General features: G+C 37.2%; 1 protein-coding gene across 1 annotated transcript; it reads right to left on the bottom strand.

Annotated features, from left to right (window-relative positions):
* Positions 1-9,796: 9,796 nt before the first annotated feature.
* On the bottom strand, positions 9,797-15,746 carry LOC136239236 (uncharacterized). The gene is made up of 2 exons (XM_066029964.1): positions 12,782-15,746; positions 9,797-11,863 (listed from the first exon to the last, which is right to left on the bottom strand). Exons 1-2 carry the CDS (start codon positions 15,407-15,409, stop codon positions 9,797-9,799), a joined length of 4,695 nt encoding a protein of 1,564 aa, XP_065886036.1. The 5' UTR covers positions 15,410-15,746.
* Between the last annotated feature and the right edge of the window lie 1,648 nt (positions 15,747-17,394).

Below are 17,394 nucleotides of genomic sequence, written 5' to 3' on the forward strand. Positions count from 1 at the left end.
AGCTGCCAGGTATTTCTCTCCACAGCAGTTGAAGGACATTCAACTTGATGCTGAGGCTATAAATTCTGTTAAGGCTTTTCCATTTTTAGATTCATAGACAGTCCTGAATGGACTTAAACAAGAGCTTCCTTCTTATCTTGCAAAAGTCTGTGATCTAGATCCAGAAATTGATATTCTGCAGTGGTGGCAAAGAAATGAATCTGATTTACCTTGCTGGGCAGCTGCTGCCTGCAAGGTACTGCTTGTACAGCCATCATCTGCAGCCTCTGAGCGAGTGTTTTCTTTGTTGAAATCTTCTTTTGACTCTCAGCAACAAAGATCGTTGCAAGACTATGTAGAGGTTTCACTAATGCTACAGTATAACCGTCATTGAACTGCTTCACCTATGGCTACAGGAACATTGTAACATAATTTGAAAATTATTGTGTGCTGTGTATTACTAGAATTGTTTTGCTATTTACAATTAGTTAGATTGATTTGCTGTTTTTATGTATCTAAAAATGTTTACTAATTGGGGAATAACGATAGAATAACAAGCATTAAAAGAATAAAATTGAGCATAATGATGAAAATTTTAGGGGAAATTCAGAATAGAATAATGATGAAAATTTGGAGCATAATTCCCACAAGCCTACACAGTGCTTAGAATGTGATGCTATGGGCATTTATATATCGAAACCGCCATATGGCGGTTGATATGGCGGTTGGAGGGTTAAGGTTACGGTATAGTCACGGGCCATCATTCAAACTTTTGAATGCCTATCGATACTTTTGAGAAGCCCATAAAAGCAGTCTAGCAGCATGAAAAGTTTTAAATGAAGGTGAAGCCTTTCATATTTAATGTTTTTATGTAGCTACAGTGTAATTTGAGGCAGGTGGAACACTACAATTTGTTGTAGTAGCCAACTCGTACATTGCTCAGCTCCAGTTGTCACTACTATGTTTTTCCGCCACCAAATACAGCAAAAGCTGTAGGCTCTATTGGCATTTCTGGGGCATAGTGATGCTGTATATTAAATTTATTAGGTCCTGTAGAAGCATTTTTGGCATGTTTCTTCCCAGTGACTCAGATACAAGCCTTCAAAGAGCTTTTTTACTTGAAAAAAAATACTAAAAATTCAATAAAATTCCTATACAACCAGTAACTTAAAAAATCACTTCCACAGGACCTATATATTTTAGTTGTTTAGTCACTTGTGTTGACATTATAAGCAGGGCCGCCCAGAGAAATTAAGGGGCCCAGGGCAAAGAGTTAAAGTGGGGCCCTTGACCCAAGTTGTAAGGTGAAGACCAAAAAAAAATAATAATAATTTTTTTTAAAAAAAAAGGTCACAACCTGCTGGCAATGACAATAACTACCCATCACCAACCATATCTCCTTATCTATAAGCTTGCTATATATACTGCTCCTCTGAAGAATACTGTGACTGCTCTATTAGAGTATTTAGATCTGACTGCTCTATTAGAGTATATTGATCTTTTAAACAGGTATTCGGGGGCCCTTCATGGGGCCTCCTGGGGCCCCTTTCAGGCTGGGGCCCGGGGCAAAATGCCCCAGTTGCCCCCCCCCCCCCTGTGGGCGGCCCTGATTATAAGGATTCACTGATCTGTTAGTCTGGTTTTTGGCAGCACGTTTTTATAAAACATTGCTCTATTGTGGACCACATACCCAAGAACAGTCATTGTTCTACAGTAAAAACAAACAAGCACAATTAGATGTATTGCAAACACAACACAGTTGTTGAAATTATTTATCCCTGCTTGGTTTAAAGCAGGTTTTGTAATTTGTTCCGCTTATACATTTTAAACTATTCCGTAACCTTAAGATTACTTTTCTGTGTTGTTTGTAAATTCAGTAATTATTTACAAAAATATGATTGTTCTATTAGGGTTGTTGACTGCTCTATTAGAGTATTTCAATCGGTACCTTTGAAAATCAATGCAAAATGTATATTTCAATTGCCTGAATATACTTGACTGGTTTCTGGAAACCTCATGAGCCCCCCTGGATCCGCCCCTGTTTTTGGTCCATAATAATATAGCTAGTTGAACTAATTATCCCTATACAACTCTTGATCAATGTAGTCTACTATATTTGTGCATAAACCACTCTACATCAAAATTTTCAGCCCTGAAATAGCTTTAGTTTCTGGGGGGCACAACCCCCAACTACATATGCCTGCATGGTGCACCCCCTTGCTAAACCCTGCATCTGCTTTTGCTATAGTAGCCCTAGTAGAATAATGCTAGCCTGAAATTAGCTGGTTAGTAAATCAATCAGTGGAAAGGTTTTACCTGTTGTGTAGACTATTTTGAAGGACTTTATTGTACACAACTACTACTGCCAAGTCATCATTTTTATACAGGTACTGATGTCTTTTATACCTATAATAATGATAGTATATTAGGATCATGAAAGTTTGGTCATTGTTGGCCAAAATATCATCCCAAAATCAGCCTCACAATACCTTCATGGCACCTAGGCAGCATTGGTGAGCTATGAGCAAACCAAAAAGTGTATACAGCATGGCCAAAATGCTTCCAATCAGTTGCTATGAAATTCAAAAACCATAATTTTCTACTGACTGACTGACCGACATATAACTATCTAACTACCTGATGCAAGTGCAACTCGACAACTGCTAAGGCTAGGGCCTGATTTTCACTGTTAGATATCACTTCACCCCAAACAGTCCTTTTGGCATATCGCAGTATGTACAATCCACGCTTCATGGATTCTGTGTCCTCCTTTGTGCTCCATTTATCTCTGCACAAGGTGATTCACGGTAGTGGCGCATGATGGCTTCTCTACGTTTGTATAAAGAATCATCCAAGTTTCCGCTGTGACTGAATTTATTGCAGAGGTCCTTCTTGTAGTGTCATCATTTGCTGTGTAATGGGCTGAACATAACTGAAAACAAAGCATAATGACACTTTGCTTTTCGATAATTGTGGTAACTGTTCAGACACAAAATTAATTTAATGCATATCCGGCATCATTCTTTCTTTTGATGTGGTATGTGCTGGTTCATTAATCATAATTATCATACAGTACGATAGTACAATATAATCATACAGTATAGTAGTACTGTATATTGAGGATCATGAAGGATTTTCTGGCCAAAAACATATCACCCTAAAACCAGCCTCACAATACCTTCACAATGCCTTGGCAGTATTTTTTACAAGCCCAAAGTGCCTTCCATATGACCTGAAATGCTACCAAAAAGTTGCTACGAAATTAAAAATCATATTTAGTGGAATTTTCTACTGACTGACTGACTAACTGACCAATTCCTTCAGACAAGCATATAACTCAATAATGGCTAAGGCTACAGGCTTGGTTCTTTCACTGTGAAGTTGCTTCATCTAGAGACATGCTTTTTGGACGTACAATACACACATCATGGACTTATTTAAGTTACTCATTTGTGTTCCGTTTCTTTTTGCTGCAGCTCAAGGTGTCAATTTGTGGTAGCTAGCATGATGGCTTCCCTATGGGAATTCTTCATATTTTCCATGGTGGCTGTAGAAACACTTTTCTTACTATTTTGTTTGTAACACTGTGAAATGGGATTGACAGTGAAGCATGATGGCTACTTTTTTGATGCAGTATGCACGGGTTCACCAGGCAAAATAGTAAAAACAAGTTTAAGGAAAAATTAGGAATTTGTAATGTGGTGTCCTTTTGTACAATAAGGAAATTCCAGCCTGTTCTAGATTGTGCCAGATTACTCCAGAACACTGAACAATAAACAATTACATATATAGATCACATGATATATAAGTCACCTTTGTGTATAAAAACCTTGTAACTGTCATGATTTTTGGGGAGTTTAATGATTATTGAGGCTGAGTTGGAGTGCTGTAAACTAGTAGTCTTACATTTGGAGGTCCTACCGAGATAGCTTGCTTTAGAGAAGGTCAAGAAGAAGCTGCTTGGACGAGCAACCCAGGAGGACTTAAGAAGGCAGTTTTTCCCTCGAACTCTAAGAGACTTAAGCTATGCCAGCTGCAACAGTTGGCAACAGCCTTAGAACTCCCCCCAGAGCTGCTGGTGATGACTTGAGGGTCATGTTTTAAAGAAAAGCTAAGAACAATGGGCAAGAATCCTTCTAGCATCCAAGTTGTAGTGGATGAGCAAGAAGATGGGACAGAGAAACTTCCTTACAAGATGAAGAAGGTTTGCTGTTAAGTATTAGTACTAACTCCCCAGTCCCTTCTTTAGTAAGTAGCTGTCAGCCTACTCCTCAAGTATCTCCCTCACATAGTTTCATGAAACATTTAGTGGAGGACAAGGAGGAGCAGTTTACAAAGACACAGGTCTTAGAATTAGACGGAAGCCCAGTGAGGGATGAAGGCTATGACAAAGAGTTGTCAGAACTAGAGGTAAAGTTGCAACAGCAGTTGGACAGCTTTGTAGAGGAGATTCAGTACCTAAAATTGTGTTTAGAAGAGAAACACAGTGAGTTAGATGCTGTTAAGTGTGATTTAGTTAAAGAGAAGACAGTATCAGAGGAGTTGTTAAGTCAGAACAGGTCATTGCAACAACAGCAACAGTTAGCTGCCCAAGAAGTTGAGAGGTTGAATAAAGAGTTGGAAGCCAGGAAGAGTAGAGTAAAAGAGCTTTGGAGTACTAACTGTGAGCAGTTAAAAGAGTTTGATCAAGCTATGTTGGTTAAAGACCAGGAGTTACAGAGTCTGAGAAGTTTGTTGCTAAGCAAATCTCAGATTACGTATGGGCAATCTACTGAATTGTTCAGTACACTGGCAGCCAACATGACTCGACCTTTCTGCAGCACTTCAAGAGTCAGTGAAACCTTACCTAATGTAGGTGAGTTGTTGTTTAATGTACCTGCTGCACAAACAACAAGTGTAACTCTAACACATTCAGTACCTACATTGTTGAGTTCAGGCGGTGCAACAAGGTTCCCACCACCGATTCAATTTGACTATAGACCCAGGCTGGTAACAACTGGATTAATAGGGGTAGGGTCAACACCTTTGAACACATCTGGGTCAATGAGTCACACTACTGACACTAACATTGCACCAATCACATGTTCATGTCCTCCAGTAGTACCTGCTGGTCCAGTCTACACTACACAACCAGTTCAGCGATGAGGAAACGCTCCACCAATTGACCCCTTTACAGCTGAGGACCCTGAAATAAGATTTGATGACTGGCTCCCTACTTTTGAGAGAGCACCTGCGTGGAATGGTTGGTTTGAAGAGGAGACTCTAATGCAGTTGGCAGGGTACTTAAGAAACAGGGCTCTCCAGGAGTGGAATTTGTTGAATAGAGAGGACCATGGAACTTATGAGGAAGCTGTAAAAGCTCTACGTACACGACTAGACCCTGGAAATCAGACGCTAGTAGCTCTTGATTTTCGCCATGCAGTACAGAATGACTCTGAAGCCATTGCAAACTACATAAGACATCTAGAATGTATCTTTCAAATAGGTTTTGGGAAGGACAGGATATCCCCAGAAACTAGAGGTGTGTTGCTATATGGCCAGCTGCAGATTGGCCTTATATTTGAGTTGAGCAAAACCCCTGCTGTGTCAGGAGCAAGGAACTACACTGAGCTTTGTCTAGCTGCCAGAAATGAAGAGAAATATTGGCAGAGTTGAGGAAGAGAAAGCAATATGGGAGAGATCGGCCAAGATATTCTGAGCAAAGATATTCTTTTAGACAGCCACAAGTTAACCTCAACCAGAAATCTGTACAGAATACTGACAATAGTAAACCTAAGCAATTCTATAAACAACAGCTGAGATGTTATGTTTGTAATAGTCCAAATCATCTCGCCAGAGACTGCAAAGTACAGAAAACTGAAAGTGAGGGAAAGAGTAATTTACCAAGGAAGAACAGAGTCATTCATGGCAGTAATCATCCAGGAGTGGAAGCTAGTTCACCAGAGAAAAACCAGTTTCAAAAGGTTGTTGAAATTTTGTTTCCATCAAATTCAACCACATCACCAACTGTGGATCAGGGCACTTGTCAAGGTGAAGAGGGTAGTCCTCAAAGTGTTACTGTCAAGATAGAAGGAATACCTGTAACAGGTATAATAGACACAGGCTCAGACATTAGTACTGTAAGTGGGGACTTGTTTAAGACAGTGGTCAATACTGCTGAGTTGAAGAAGGAGGATTTTAAGCCTGCCAACAAACAAGCTTTCAACTACAACAAGCAGCCTATTGTCTTGGATGGGCAGATGGAAGTTGACATCAGCTTTGAAGACAGGGAAGTGCATACTACAGTTAATGTTAAGGTCAAGGCACCTGATCCATTGCTATTATCTGAATCTGTTTGTCGAGAATTGGGAATTGTCCAGTATCACCCAAGTGTCAGACCATTGCGGAATATAGAGAAAACTGGCACAGTAGATCAATCCCCAAGGGATAAGGTGAAGATGGTACAGTCTGTTCGGCTACTTAACATACAGCCGTGATGCCAGTGGAGATAGTTGGTCATAGAGGTACAGTACTATAAGAACCTAGTTCTAACTTAGTAGATATGTTGCATATTGAAGATTCTTTGTTAGAGGTTGATAGGGATGGAACAGCTGTGGTAGTGGTATCAAACACCAGTAAGACCAGTCACTTACTGAAGAAAGGAGAAGAGTTTGGAACAGTCCAGGATGTAAGTATGGTTAATCTTCTTAAACCTAATCTAAATGCCAGTTCACAAGTTCAAATTGTGTCATGTGCTGAGACAGAAGACACACCAGATTTAGCTACATGTGTAGAGGATGGTAAGTTTACCAAGGAGAGAGAGCAATGGAGGAGACAACAAATGAAGTCATTATGTAGTGTTAACCATAATCTTACACCAGAGGAGAGTTCACAGTTATTAGAGTTATTAGCTAACCATCATGATGTATTTTCCCTAGAAGAAGGAGAACGAGGAGAAACTACAGTTCAAATATGACTATAGTTCTCTAAAGCAATGATAGACCACAAAGTCATTACATTGTTAGCAAAATGTACTATTATGTGTATGAACAACTTACGTGCTATAATTGACCACAAGTGAGGATCACATCAAAATTAACATAGAAAACAAAGCATTTGATATAAAGGTGTACAGTTACTATAGAACTAATGTAATATAAATTAGTTCTAGGATATAACAAACATGAATAACAGTTTACATACAAATATGACTATAGTACTCTAAAGCAATGATAGACCAAAACGTCACTACATCGTTAGCAAAATGTGTTTGAACAACTTACCATCTGTAATTGACCACAAGTGAAGATCACATCAGAATTAACATAGAAAACAAAGCATTTTTCATAAAGGTGTACAGTTACTATAGAACTAAGGTAACATCAAGAGTTAATAATAAGAGAGGAGAGTGTCTAACGCCGTATAGTCCTGTAATAGATGATTGCGCAGAAGCTAAACGGCTTCTTTTCCATGTAACGTACAGACTTGCTAGTATATTTTCGCATTTAACTACAAAGGCTATTCCAGACACGAGGGCGTGCGTTCAACTCCATGTTCAAGTTCACCATGAAGAGCATCGCTTTATTGTGTAAAGAAGTGCGGCTAGTAACCTCGAAGATAACTCTGGGGGAGAGCATCTGAGAAACCAATAAACACTGAACCAAAGGCAGAGTCGCTTCGACTTTTCACTGCGTTGCCATGTTACCCTACCTTTGAGCAGTCTTCAATTGAAGAAGCACTGTTCCCTGTACATACCAGCTAAGTCTTTGGTTCAGTCTTCGAATATTCTCAAGGATTGATCATGATGCAGATAAACTAATTGCAGTAAGGAAACAAACAAATACTAGAAGCCTATTCATTACACGGAAAGGAAGCCATTTAACTTCTGCGCAATCATCTATTACAGGACTATACAGAGTTAGACACTCTCCTCTCTTATTATTAACTCCTGGTAATATAAATTAGTTCTAGTATATATAAGCAATCTAACAAACACGAATAACAGTTTACGTACAAATATGACTATAGTACTCTAAAGCAATGGTAGACCACAAAGTCACTACATTGTTACAAAAATGTACTATCATGAGTATGAACAACTTCCATTTGTAATTGACCACAAGTGAGGATCACATCAGAATTAAAATAGAAAACAAAACATTTGTTATAAAGGTGTACAGTTACTACAAAACTAACATAATTATAAAGTAGTTCTAGTATATACGTAAACAATTCTAATAAACATGAATAACAGTTTACGTACAAATATGACTATAGTTCTCTAAAGCAATGATAGACCACAAAGTCACTACATTGTTAGCAAAATGTACTATTATGTGTATGAACAACTTACGAACTGTAGTTGACCACAAGTGAGGATCACATCAGAATTAATATAGAAAACAAAACATTTGTTATAAAGGTGTACAGTTACTACAAAACTAACATAATATAAAGTAGTTCTAGTATATACGTAAACAATTATAATAAACATGAATAACAGTTTACGTACAAATATGACTATAGTTCTCTAAAGCAATGATAGACCACAAAGTCACTACATTGTTAGAAAAATGTACTATTATGTGTATGAACAACTTACGATCTGTAATTGACAACAAGTGAGGATCACATCAGAATTAACATAGAAAACAAAACATTTGTTATAAAGGTGTACAGTTACTAATAAACTAACATAATATAAAGTAGTTCTAGTATATACGTAAACAATTATAATAAACATGAATAACAGTTTATGTACAAATATGACTATAGTTCTCTAAAGCATCGATAGACCACAAAGTCACTACATTGTTAGAAAAATGTACTATTATGTGTATGAACAACTTACGTGCTGTTATTGACCACAAGTGAGGATCACATCAGAATTAACATAGAAAACAAAACATTTGTTATAAAGGTGTACAGTTACTATAAAACTAACATAATATAAAGTAGTTCTATAATATATACGTAAACAATTCTAATAAACATGAATAACAGTTTACGTACAAATATGACTATAGTACTCTAAAGCAATGATAGACCACAAAGTCACTACATTGTTAGAAAAATGTACTATTATGTGTATGAACAACTTACTTGCTGTAATTGACAACAAGTGAGGATCACATCAGAATTAACATAGAAAACAATACATTTGTTATAAAGGTGTACAGTTACTATAAAACTAACATAATATAAAGTAGTTCTATAATATATACGTAAACAATTCTAATAAACATGAATAACAGTTTACGTACAAATATGACTATAGTACTCTAAAGCAATGTAGACCACAAAGTCACTACATTGTTAGCAAAATGTACTATTATGTGTATGAACAACTTACGTGCTGTTATTGACCACAAGTGTGGATCACAAATTAACATAGAAAACAAAACATTTGTTCTAAAGACCTGTTCAATAAAGAATATTGATATTTTATTGACAGCAATATAAGTAATTAGAAGTAACAAAAATAGTCAATTTAGTCCAATCTTCTGCTAGCTGCTGTATCTTCAGCCTGGCTGTACTGAGTCCTATCCTCTATTTGGCTATAGACAGACTGAAATTCTGTTAAAAAGGTCCTTTTATCCTATCTGTTGACCTGTCATATGACATCACTTTTGTAGATTCTAGGTCATTTTATAAGGTTTCATCTACACATGTTGATGAATCAGTTTCTGTAAACAATTTAATGTTACCCTTTTCTTCATCCTCCCCCTCATTGTCATGATCCACATGACAAGTTTTTAGGTTAAATTACAACTTTAAAGTTAATTGACACATACTGAATTTATCGATTAATGTTCCATAATTTTGGTCACTGTAGTACTTACGTATATGTAAATATTCTTAATCCAGCTCTAGTGGGCACAATAGGCCTTATGTACTGTTTGTCCCCAACCTGTAGCTTGAGTGATCGAACATGTTGGTCTTTACTACGATACACTTCCAATACTCTTCCAAGAGGCCACTGACCACGAGGGGTATCTGAGGACACCAGCAACACTGTATCTCCAGGCTTGACATCTGTTTTTAACCTGAACCACTTCTGTCTCGGACTTAAGCTGGGTACCCACTCTTGGAGCCACCTATTCCAAAAATGTCTCACTAATTCTTGTATCCGTCGCCAACGTTTCTTAGGATTAAATCCCACTTCATCGATTACCTCTGGAGCAAATTGCCCTCCAACTTGGCCATGTAAGAAATGGTTTGGCGTGAGGGGAATGTTGTCCTTAACACTGGCTGACTGATAGGTCAGTGGTCGTGAATTGATTAGTGCTTCTGCTCCACAAAATGCTGTCATCAGCTCTTCATCATTTACCTCAGCATTTTTCAAAATTGCTGTGATGGCTCTCTTTGCTGATTTTATCATAATTTCAAAGACACCTCCAAAATGTGGAGCGTAAGGTGGATTAATTGTCCACTTAATTCCCTTATCAGCTACAGCTGCTTTAGTTTTTGGATCCTTGTACAACTCACACAATTCCTTATTAGCTGCCACAAAATTTGTTCCATTATCCGACAACATTTCCTCTGGGATACCTCTTCTATTAATCATCCTGCTTAAAGCATTTACAAAAGAGTCCACATCTAAACCATATGCCATTTCTAAATGTACGGCTCTGGAAGCCAAACAAGTAAACAAACACAAATACCTCTTTTGTCGTGGCCTTCCTCTTCCTTGCATTGTCATGAATGGTCCCCCAAAATCAACAGCTGTCTTGGTAAAGGCTCGTAACGATGTAGTAAGTCTGTTTTGTGGTAACGGTGCCATAATCTGTTGAGCTACCTTAGCTTTTCTCCTTTTACAAATGGTACATTCTCTTTCCCACTCTATAATTTCTTCTCGTGCAGAAATGATCCAAAATCTAGTGGACAATAAAGATAAAGTTTGATTTGTACCAGCACAATGATTCCCTAGTTCATGATGGTGCTTGACTATGAGCTTCGTTACCCAATTCTTGCGAGGCAGAATTATGGGATACCTTATATCATATGGAAGGAACTCTGCATATGTCAATCGTCCATCTGACCTCATCACACCTTCACTATCCAGTTTTGGGCAGAGTCCTAGTAACTTGCTGCTTGTGGGCAATTGTTTATGATTCGCCAAAGACAAATACTCTTCCTTAAACACTTTCCTTTGCATCTCTTGGATTATGTAATGCTCAGCGTCTGACATCTCTTCTGCACTTAACTCTACTTGATCTAACTTACTCTCTTTTCTACAGTTGTTTATAAATCTCAAAATCCAAGACACAACTCTAGTCAGCCTTCTCCAACTTGAGAATCTGTTTGGCTGTAGCCTCCCAGTGCACACACCATCATTCAATAGTGTAGCAGTAGATGATAAATGCGTAGCAATACATGTACTTGGATTCTTACGTATAACATATTTTCTCTTCAATTCTGTCGTGTCATTATCTGAATTGAATACCATGTTAAGCTGCGGCCAATTGCTCTGACTGTCGGACAAAAATGCTGGTCCTTCCCACCAGGCTCTCAACTCTGATATCTCTTCCAATGTAGTACCTCTTGTTAAATAGTCAGCAGGATTTTCTTTCGTGGGTACATATCTCCACTTATCTGGACTAACAGATGCTTGAATTTCTCCAATCCTGTTTGCTACAAATGGCTTAAATTGTCGGCTGTGCCCTTTTATCCACCACAACACACTGGTACTGTCTGTCCAGAACGTTATAAACGGTTTGTCAATATTCAATGCTTCTGCCACAGATAAAGCCAATCTCTTCCCTGTCACTGCCCCCATTAATTCTAAACGGGGAATGCTTGTTGACTGTAAAGGGGCTACTTTGGTTTTAGATGTTACAAATGAGACTGATACCTTTCCATCACTGTACTCTGATTTCATGTAAACAACTGCTCCATAAGCATCCTGAGATGCATCAACAAACACATGTAATGAAACAGATACAACATTTCTACTTAACTGAAGGCTTCTAGGAACCTTGATCTTAGTCAACATAGTTAACTCACTAAACCACGATGTCACCTTGGATGACAACTCATCAGGTAGGGTGTCGTCCCAATCTAAACCACAAATCCAAATTTCCTGCATCAAAATCTTGGCTCTGATAATATATGGAGACAAAAATCCAAGGGGATCAAAAAGGGTCGCTATTAACTTTAGAAAACTTCTTTTAGTTGGTATAATTACCCTGTCATTGACCTGTGACTTAAAAGTAAACACATCATCATTAGCTAGCCACAAAACACCCAAAGTTTTTACTGGTAAAGATTTATCACTGTCCAAATTCATTTCAGAGGCTCTGCACTGTGTAGAAATACTTTCCAACACCTTCGGAGAATTTGATAACCATTTGTGAGTGTGCATGCCTGCCTTATCCCACAATTCAGGCAATTCCTTATAAAGCTCAATCCCTTCTGTTTCACTACTTACTGAGTCCATACTATCATCCATGTATGTTGATTTTAATATAACTTCTGCCGCTCTAGGATACTGTTTTTCATAAACCCTTGCATGATGCTGAGTGACAAGTTGGGCTAAAAAAGGTGATGAGTTTATCCCAAACACTAAGCGATTAAATTGGTATTCAGTTGGTTTCTTCTTAACATCCATGTCTCTCCATAAAAATTGATGATATGGCCTATCCTTAGGATACAATTCTACTCTTAAATACATTTCTGCGATGTCGCAAGCCAAAGCAATGGGATACCTTCTGAACCGGAGTAAAACATTAAACAAGTCATTCTGTAATTTGGGACCTTGGTGTATAACATCATTTAGGGCAACATTATTGTACTTAGCTGAAGCATCAAATACTATTCGTACCTTTGTGGTTGATCGATCCTTCTTCACAACAGGAAAGTGAGGTAAGTACCATCTCACTGCTTGGTTATCCTCCATTAAAGGTACCTTTGTCACATATCCCTTTTCAAGATGTTTACCAATTATCTTCTTGTATTCTTCAGCAATTTCTGGTTCTCTAAATAATCGTCTCTCCAGGTTGTATAGTCTCTTCTCTGCCATCTCGTAATTGTTTGGTAAGTTAATAAATTCTTCCTTCCAAGGAATAGCGACTCTATAACAACCATTGTTGTAGGCTATAGATGTTTCTGTCATATTTAAAGCCAGATTATCCTCAGCTTTCACTATTGAAAATTCTTCTGTCCCACTAGTATCAACTTCCCAAAACTTTTGTAACATCAAATTTACCTTTTCAGTATCTGTCTGACCTACAGAAAAGAAGGTACAAGCAAAGTTATTACTCAGTTTTGTTTGTTTATTGTCGTCCATGGCACCGATACATGTCCAACCTAATGGGGTAAGACGTGCCACTGGCTGGCCAGGTGGTCCACGAATATCTTTGAATGAAAAATGGAGGTCTGCACAATCAAGGCCAATCAACACATCCACTGTTGGTCGTGATCCTAGTTTAGGAAATTCCAAATGTTGTAAATGAGCCCATTTTGCAGCACATGATTTCCAATCAATGGCCTTCAACTCCCCAGTAACTCTGTCTGCTGTAAGGGCAGTAATTGTCACAGCAGCTCTTCCATCCAAACTTTCAATAGTACATTCCACAGGAGATGTTTCAAAAGCTTCAACATGACCATTTAATATGCTAACATTAACCTTTTGTAACTGTCCTTGTAGACCAAGTTCTGCTGCAACATCTGAGTTGATGTAAGTTTTTGTACTAGCATCATCCAATAATGCGTTCACCTTAATCTTTCTATTACCATTTCTCAAATATACTGGAATTGTCCTCAGAGCAATGGTACCTGGATTTGTTGTAATTGTGGTGTATGATTCATTTTGACTTGGGTCACTAGTAGCTTTTGGCTCCCCCTCATTTGGAGCACAAATCGTCTTCTTACTGGCCACATCATGTTTACTCAGTAACTGTAGTTCTTCCTTCCCATGTACCACTCCTTTATTTTGACTACTGGAACGAGGACCTCGATCTTTGTGTAGTAATCTATGATGAACTTCTTTGCAGTTGTCAATTCCACATATTCTTGTTCGGTTACAATACTGTCCCAAGTGACCATCACCTAAACAACGGAAACACAATTTACACTGTTTAGCATAGTCCCACCTGTTCTGTAAATCCATCTGTTTAAAGTCAGGACATGCCCACGCTCCATGGGGTTTACTGCACACCCTACAGACTCTTGAACTCTGTCTGTCTTCATTAGTAACCTGCTTGACATTGGATTTACCAAAGAAACTATACGGTACATCTTTCTTAAATTTCTTAACTTCATACCTTCCTGATTTAACTGTGGAAAACCCATGGACTGCTTCCAGGACTTTTGTTTGAAACTCTACTTCCTGGATAACCCACTCTCTCAAACTTTCAACTGACTCTCGTTTGTGGTTTTCAAATATCCACCTATGATAACCTGATAACATTGTTGTGAGTAGCTTCTTCTGTAATTTCAAATATAACAGGCCATCATTAAGTTCTTCAAAGCGATTGGCTTCCTTTAGGTTAACAATGGCAACATCTAATAAATCTGCAAACTTTTCTATATCTCTGTGACTGCCTGGATTAATAGGCCTGAAGTTATCCACTTCTTCCAAATACAAAGCTATTTGGCGACGCTGTCCTCCGAACTTTCTTTCTAGCCTCTCCTTAGCAGTGTGGTATGCTGTTGCCGAATGTCCCAAACTATCAATGGCCTTTAGTGCCTCCCCTGCCAGACACTGCCTCAACTGTAGCAGTTTGTACTCTGGTGTAGCAGGAGCATTGTCCACACAAGCTGTAAATGCAGCTTTCCAGTTTTGATAAGTCTTTTTGTCACCTGAAAAAACTGGGATTGTTACTCTTTTTAGCTGTTTCCACAAATCTAACCCAATAAGCCCGGGATCTGTACAATTATTCTGACTAGCATTACTCACGGAAACTGACTCAAGACAGCTTCTCTCTTGTGGTGGCTGGTGATCTGGAGGAGCTTCTTGTTGAGGTAGCCCAGGTTCCTTTCTATTTGGCTGTTGTCTATCTTCTTTTTGTTGTTGTAATCTATTTAGGAACTTGTCATACCTCCTTGGTGTGCTTAGTGAATCCAAGACTTCCTGCGCTCGATTCTGCGCATTGCTATATTCTATTTCAATCTTTTCTATTTCATCACTAAGCTTGTCTGCACTCTTACTATCTTTGTCTAACTTGTACCTATCATATAACCTCTCCATAACATTCATAGCACATCCTAAAGCTACATCTAACTCCTCACAAATACCTTTTATTTCTACACTGTCTGTATCCTCTCTCTGAATTACTGTCAATAAACACCTTCTAACCTTTGTAAACCCTGTCTTTGCTGTTGCCTTTTCCCTCTTTAAGTCACTTACTGTTTGTTCAAGCTGTGTGGTCTGAAATCCTCCATCAGAAAGGCCATTCTCTGGCAGTAAAGAAGCTTCTTCTTCTTGACCTTTTTCCTGACCTTCACTCATCCTTAACCATCCTCTGCTACCAGAAAGTTCCTTGTTCTAAAGACCTGTTCAATAAAGAATATTGATATTTTATTGACAGCAATATAAGTAATTAGAAGTAACAAAAATAGTCAATTTAGTCCAATCTTCTGCTAGCTGCTGTATCTTCAGCCTGGCTGTACTGAGTCCTATCCTCTATTTGGCTATAGACAGACTGAAATTCTGTTAAAAAGGTCCTTTTATCCTATCTGTTGACCTGTCATATGACATCACTTTTGTAGATTCTAGGTCATTTTATAAGGTTTCATCTACACATGTTGATGAATCAGTTTCTGTAAACAATTTAATGTTACCCTTTTCTTCAACATTCGTTATAAAGGTGTACAGTTACTACAAAACTAACATAATATAAAGTAGTTCTAGTATATACGTAAACAATTCTAATAAACATGAATAACAGTTTAAGTACAAATATGACTATAGTAGTCTAAAGCAATGATAGACCACAAAGTCACTACAATGTTAGAAAAATGTACTATTATGTGTATGAACAACTTACGATCTGTTATTGACCACAAGTGAGGATCACATCAGAATTAACATAGAAAACAAAACATTTGTTATAAAGGTGTACAGTTACTAATAAACTAACATAATATAAAGTAGTTCTGGTATATACGTAAACAATTCAAATAAACATGAATAACAGTTTACGTACAAATATGACTATAGTTCTCTAAAGCAATGATAGACCACAAAGTCACTACATTGTTAGCAAAATGTACTATTATGTGTATGAACAACTTACGAACTGTAGTTGACCACAAGTGAGGATCACATCAGAATTAATATAGAAAACAAAACATTTGTTATAAAGGTGTACAGTTACTAATAAACTAACATAATATAAAGTAGTTCTAGTATATACGTAAACAATTATAATAAACATGAATAACAGTTTACGTACAAATATGACTATAGTTCTCTAAAGCAATGATAGACCACAAAGTCACTACATTGTTAGAAAAATGTACTATTATGTGTATGAACAACTTACGATCTGTAATTGACAACAAGTGAGGATCACATCAGAATTAACATAGAAAACAAAACATTTGTTATAAAGGTGTACAGTTACTAATAAACTAACATAATATAAAGTAGTTCTAGTATATACGTAAACAATTATAATAAACATGAATAACAGTTTATGTACAAATATGACTATAGTTCTCTAAAGCATCGATAGACCACAAAGTCACTACATTGTTAGAAAAATGTACTATTATGTGTATGAACAACTTACGTGCTGTTATTGACCACAAGTGAGGATCACATCAGAATTAACATAGAAAACAAAACATTTGTTATAAAGGTGTACAGTTACTATAAAACTAACATAATATAAAGTAGTTCTAGTAAACAATTCTAATAAACATGAATAACACTTTATGTACAAATATGACTATAGTTCTCTAAAGCAATGATAGACCACAAAGTTACTACAATGTTAGAAAAATGTACTATTATGTGTATGAACAACTTACGATCTGTTATTGACCACAAGTGAGGATCACATCAGAATTAACATAGAAAACAAAACATTTGTTATAAAGGTGTACAGTTACTAATAAACTAACATAATATAAAGTAGTTCTAGTATATACATAAACAATTCTAATAAACATGAATAACAGTTTACGTACAAATATGACTATAGTTCTCTAAAGCAATGATAGACCACAAAGTCACTACATTGTTAGAAAAATGTACTATTATGTGTATGAACAACTTACGTGCTGTTATTGACCACAAGTGTGGATCACATCAGAATTAACATAGAAAACAAAACATTTGTTATAAAGATGTACAGTTACTAATAAACTAACATAATATAAAGTAGTTCTAGTATATACATAAACAATTCTAATAAACATGAATAACAGTTTACGTACAAATATGACTATAGTTCTCTAAAGCAATGATAGACCACAAAGTCACTACAT

This window comes from Dysidea avara, chromosome 11, assembly GCF_963678975.1.
Source record: "Dysidea avara chromosome 11, odDysAvar1.4, whole genome shotgun sequence".
In the NCBI taxonomy this organism is placed as follows: domain Eukaryota; kingdom Metazoa; phylum Porifera; class Demospongiae; order Dictyoceratida; family Dysideidae; genus Dysidea; species Dysidea avara.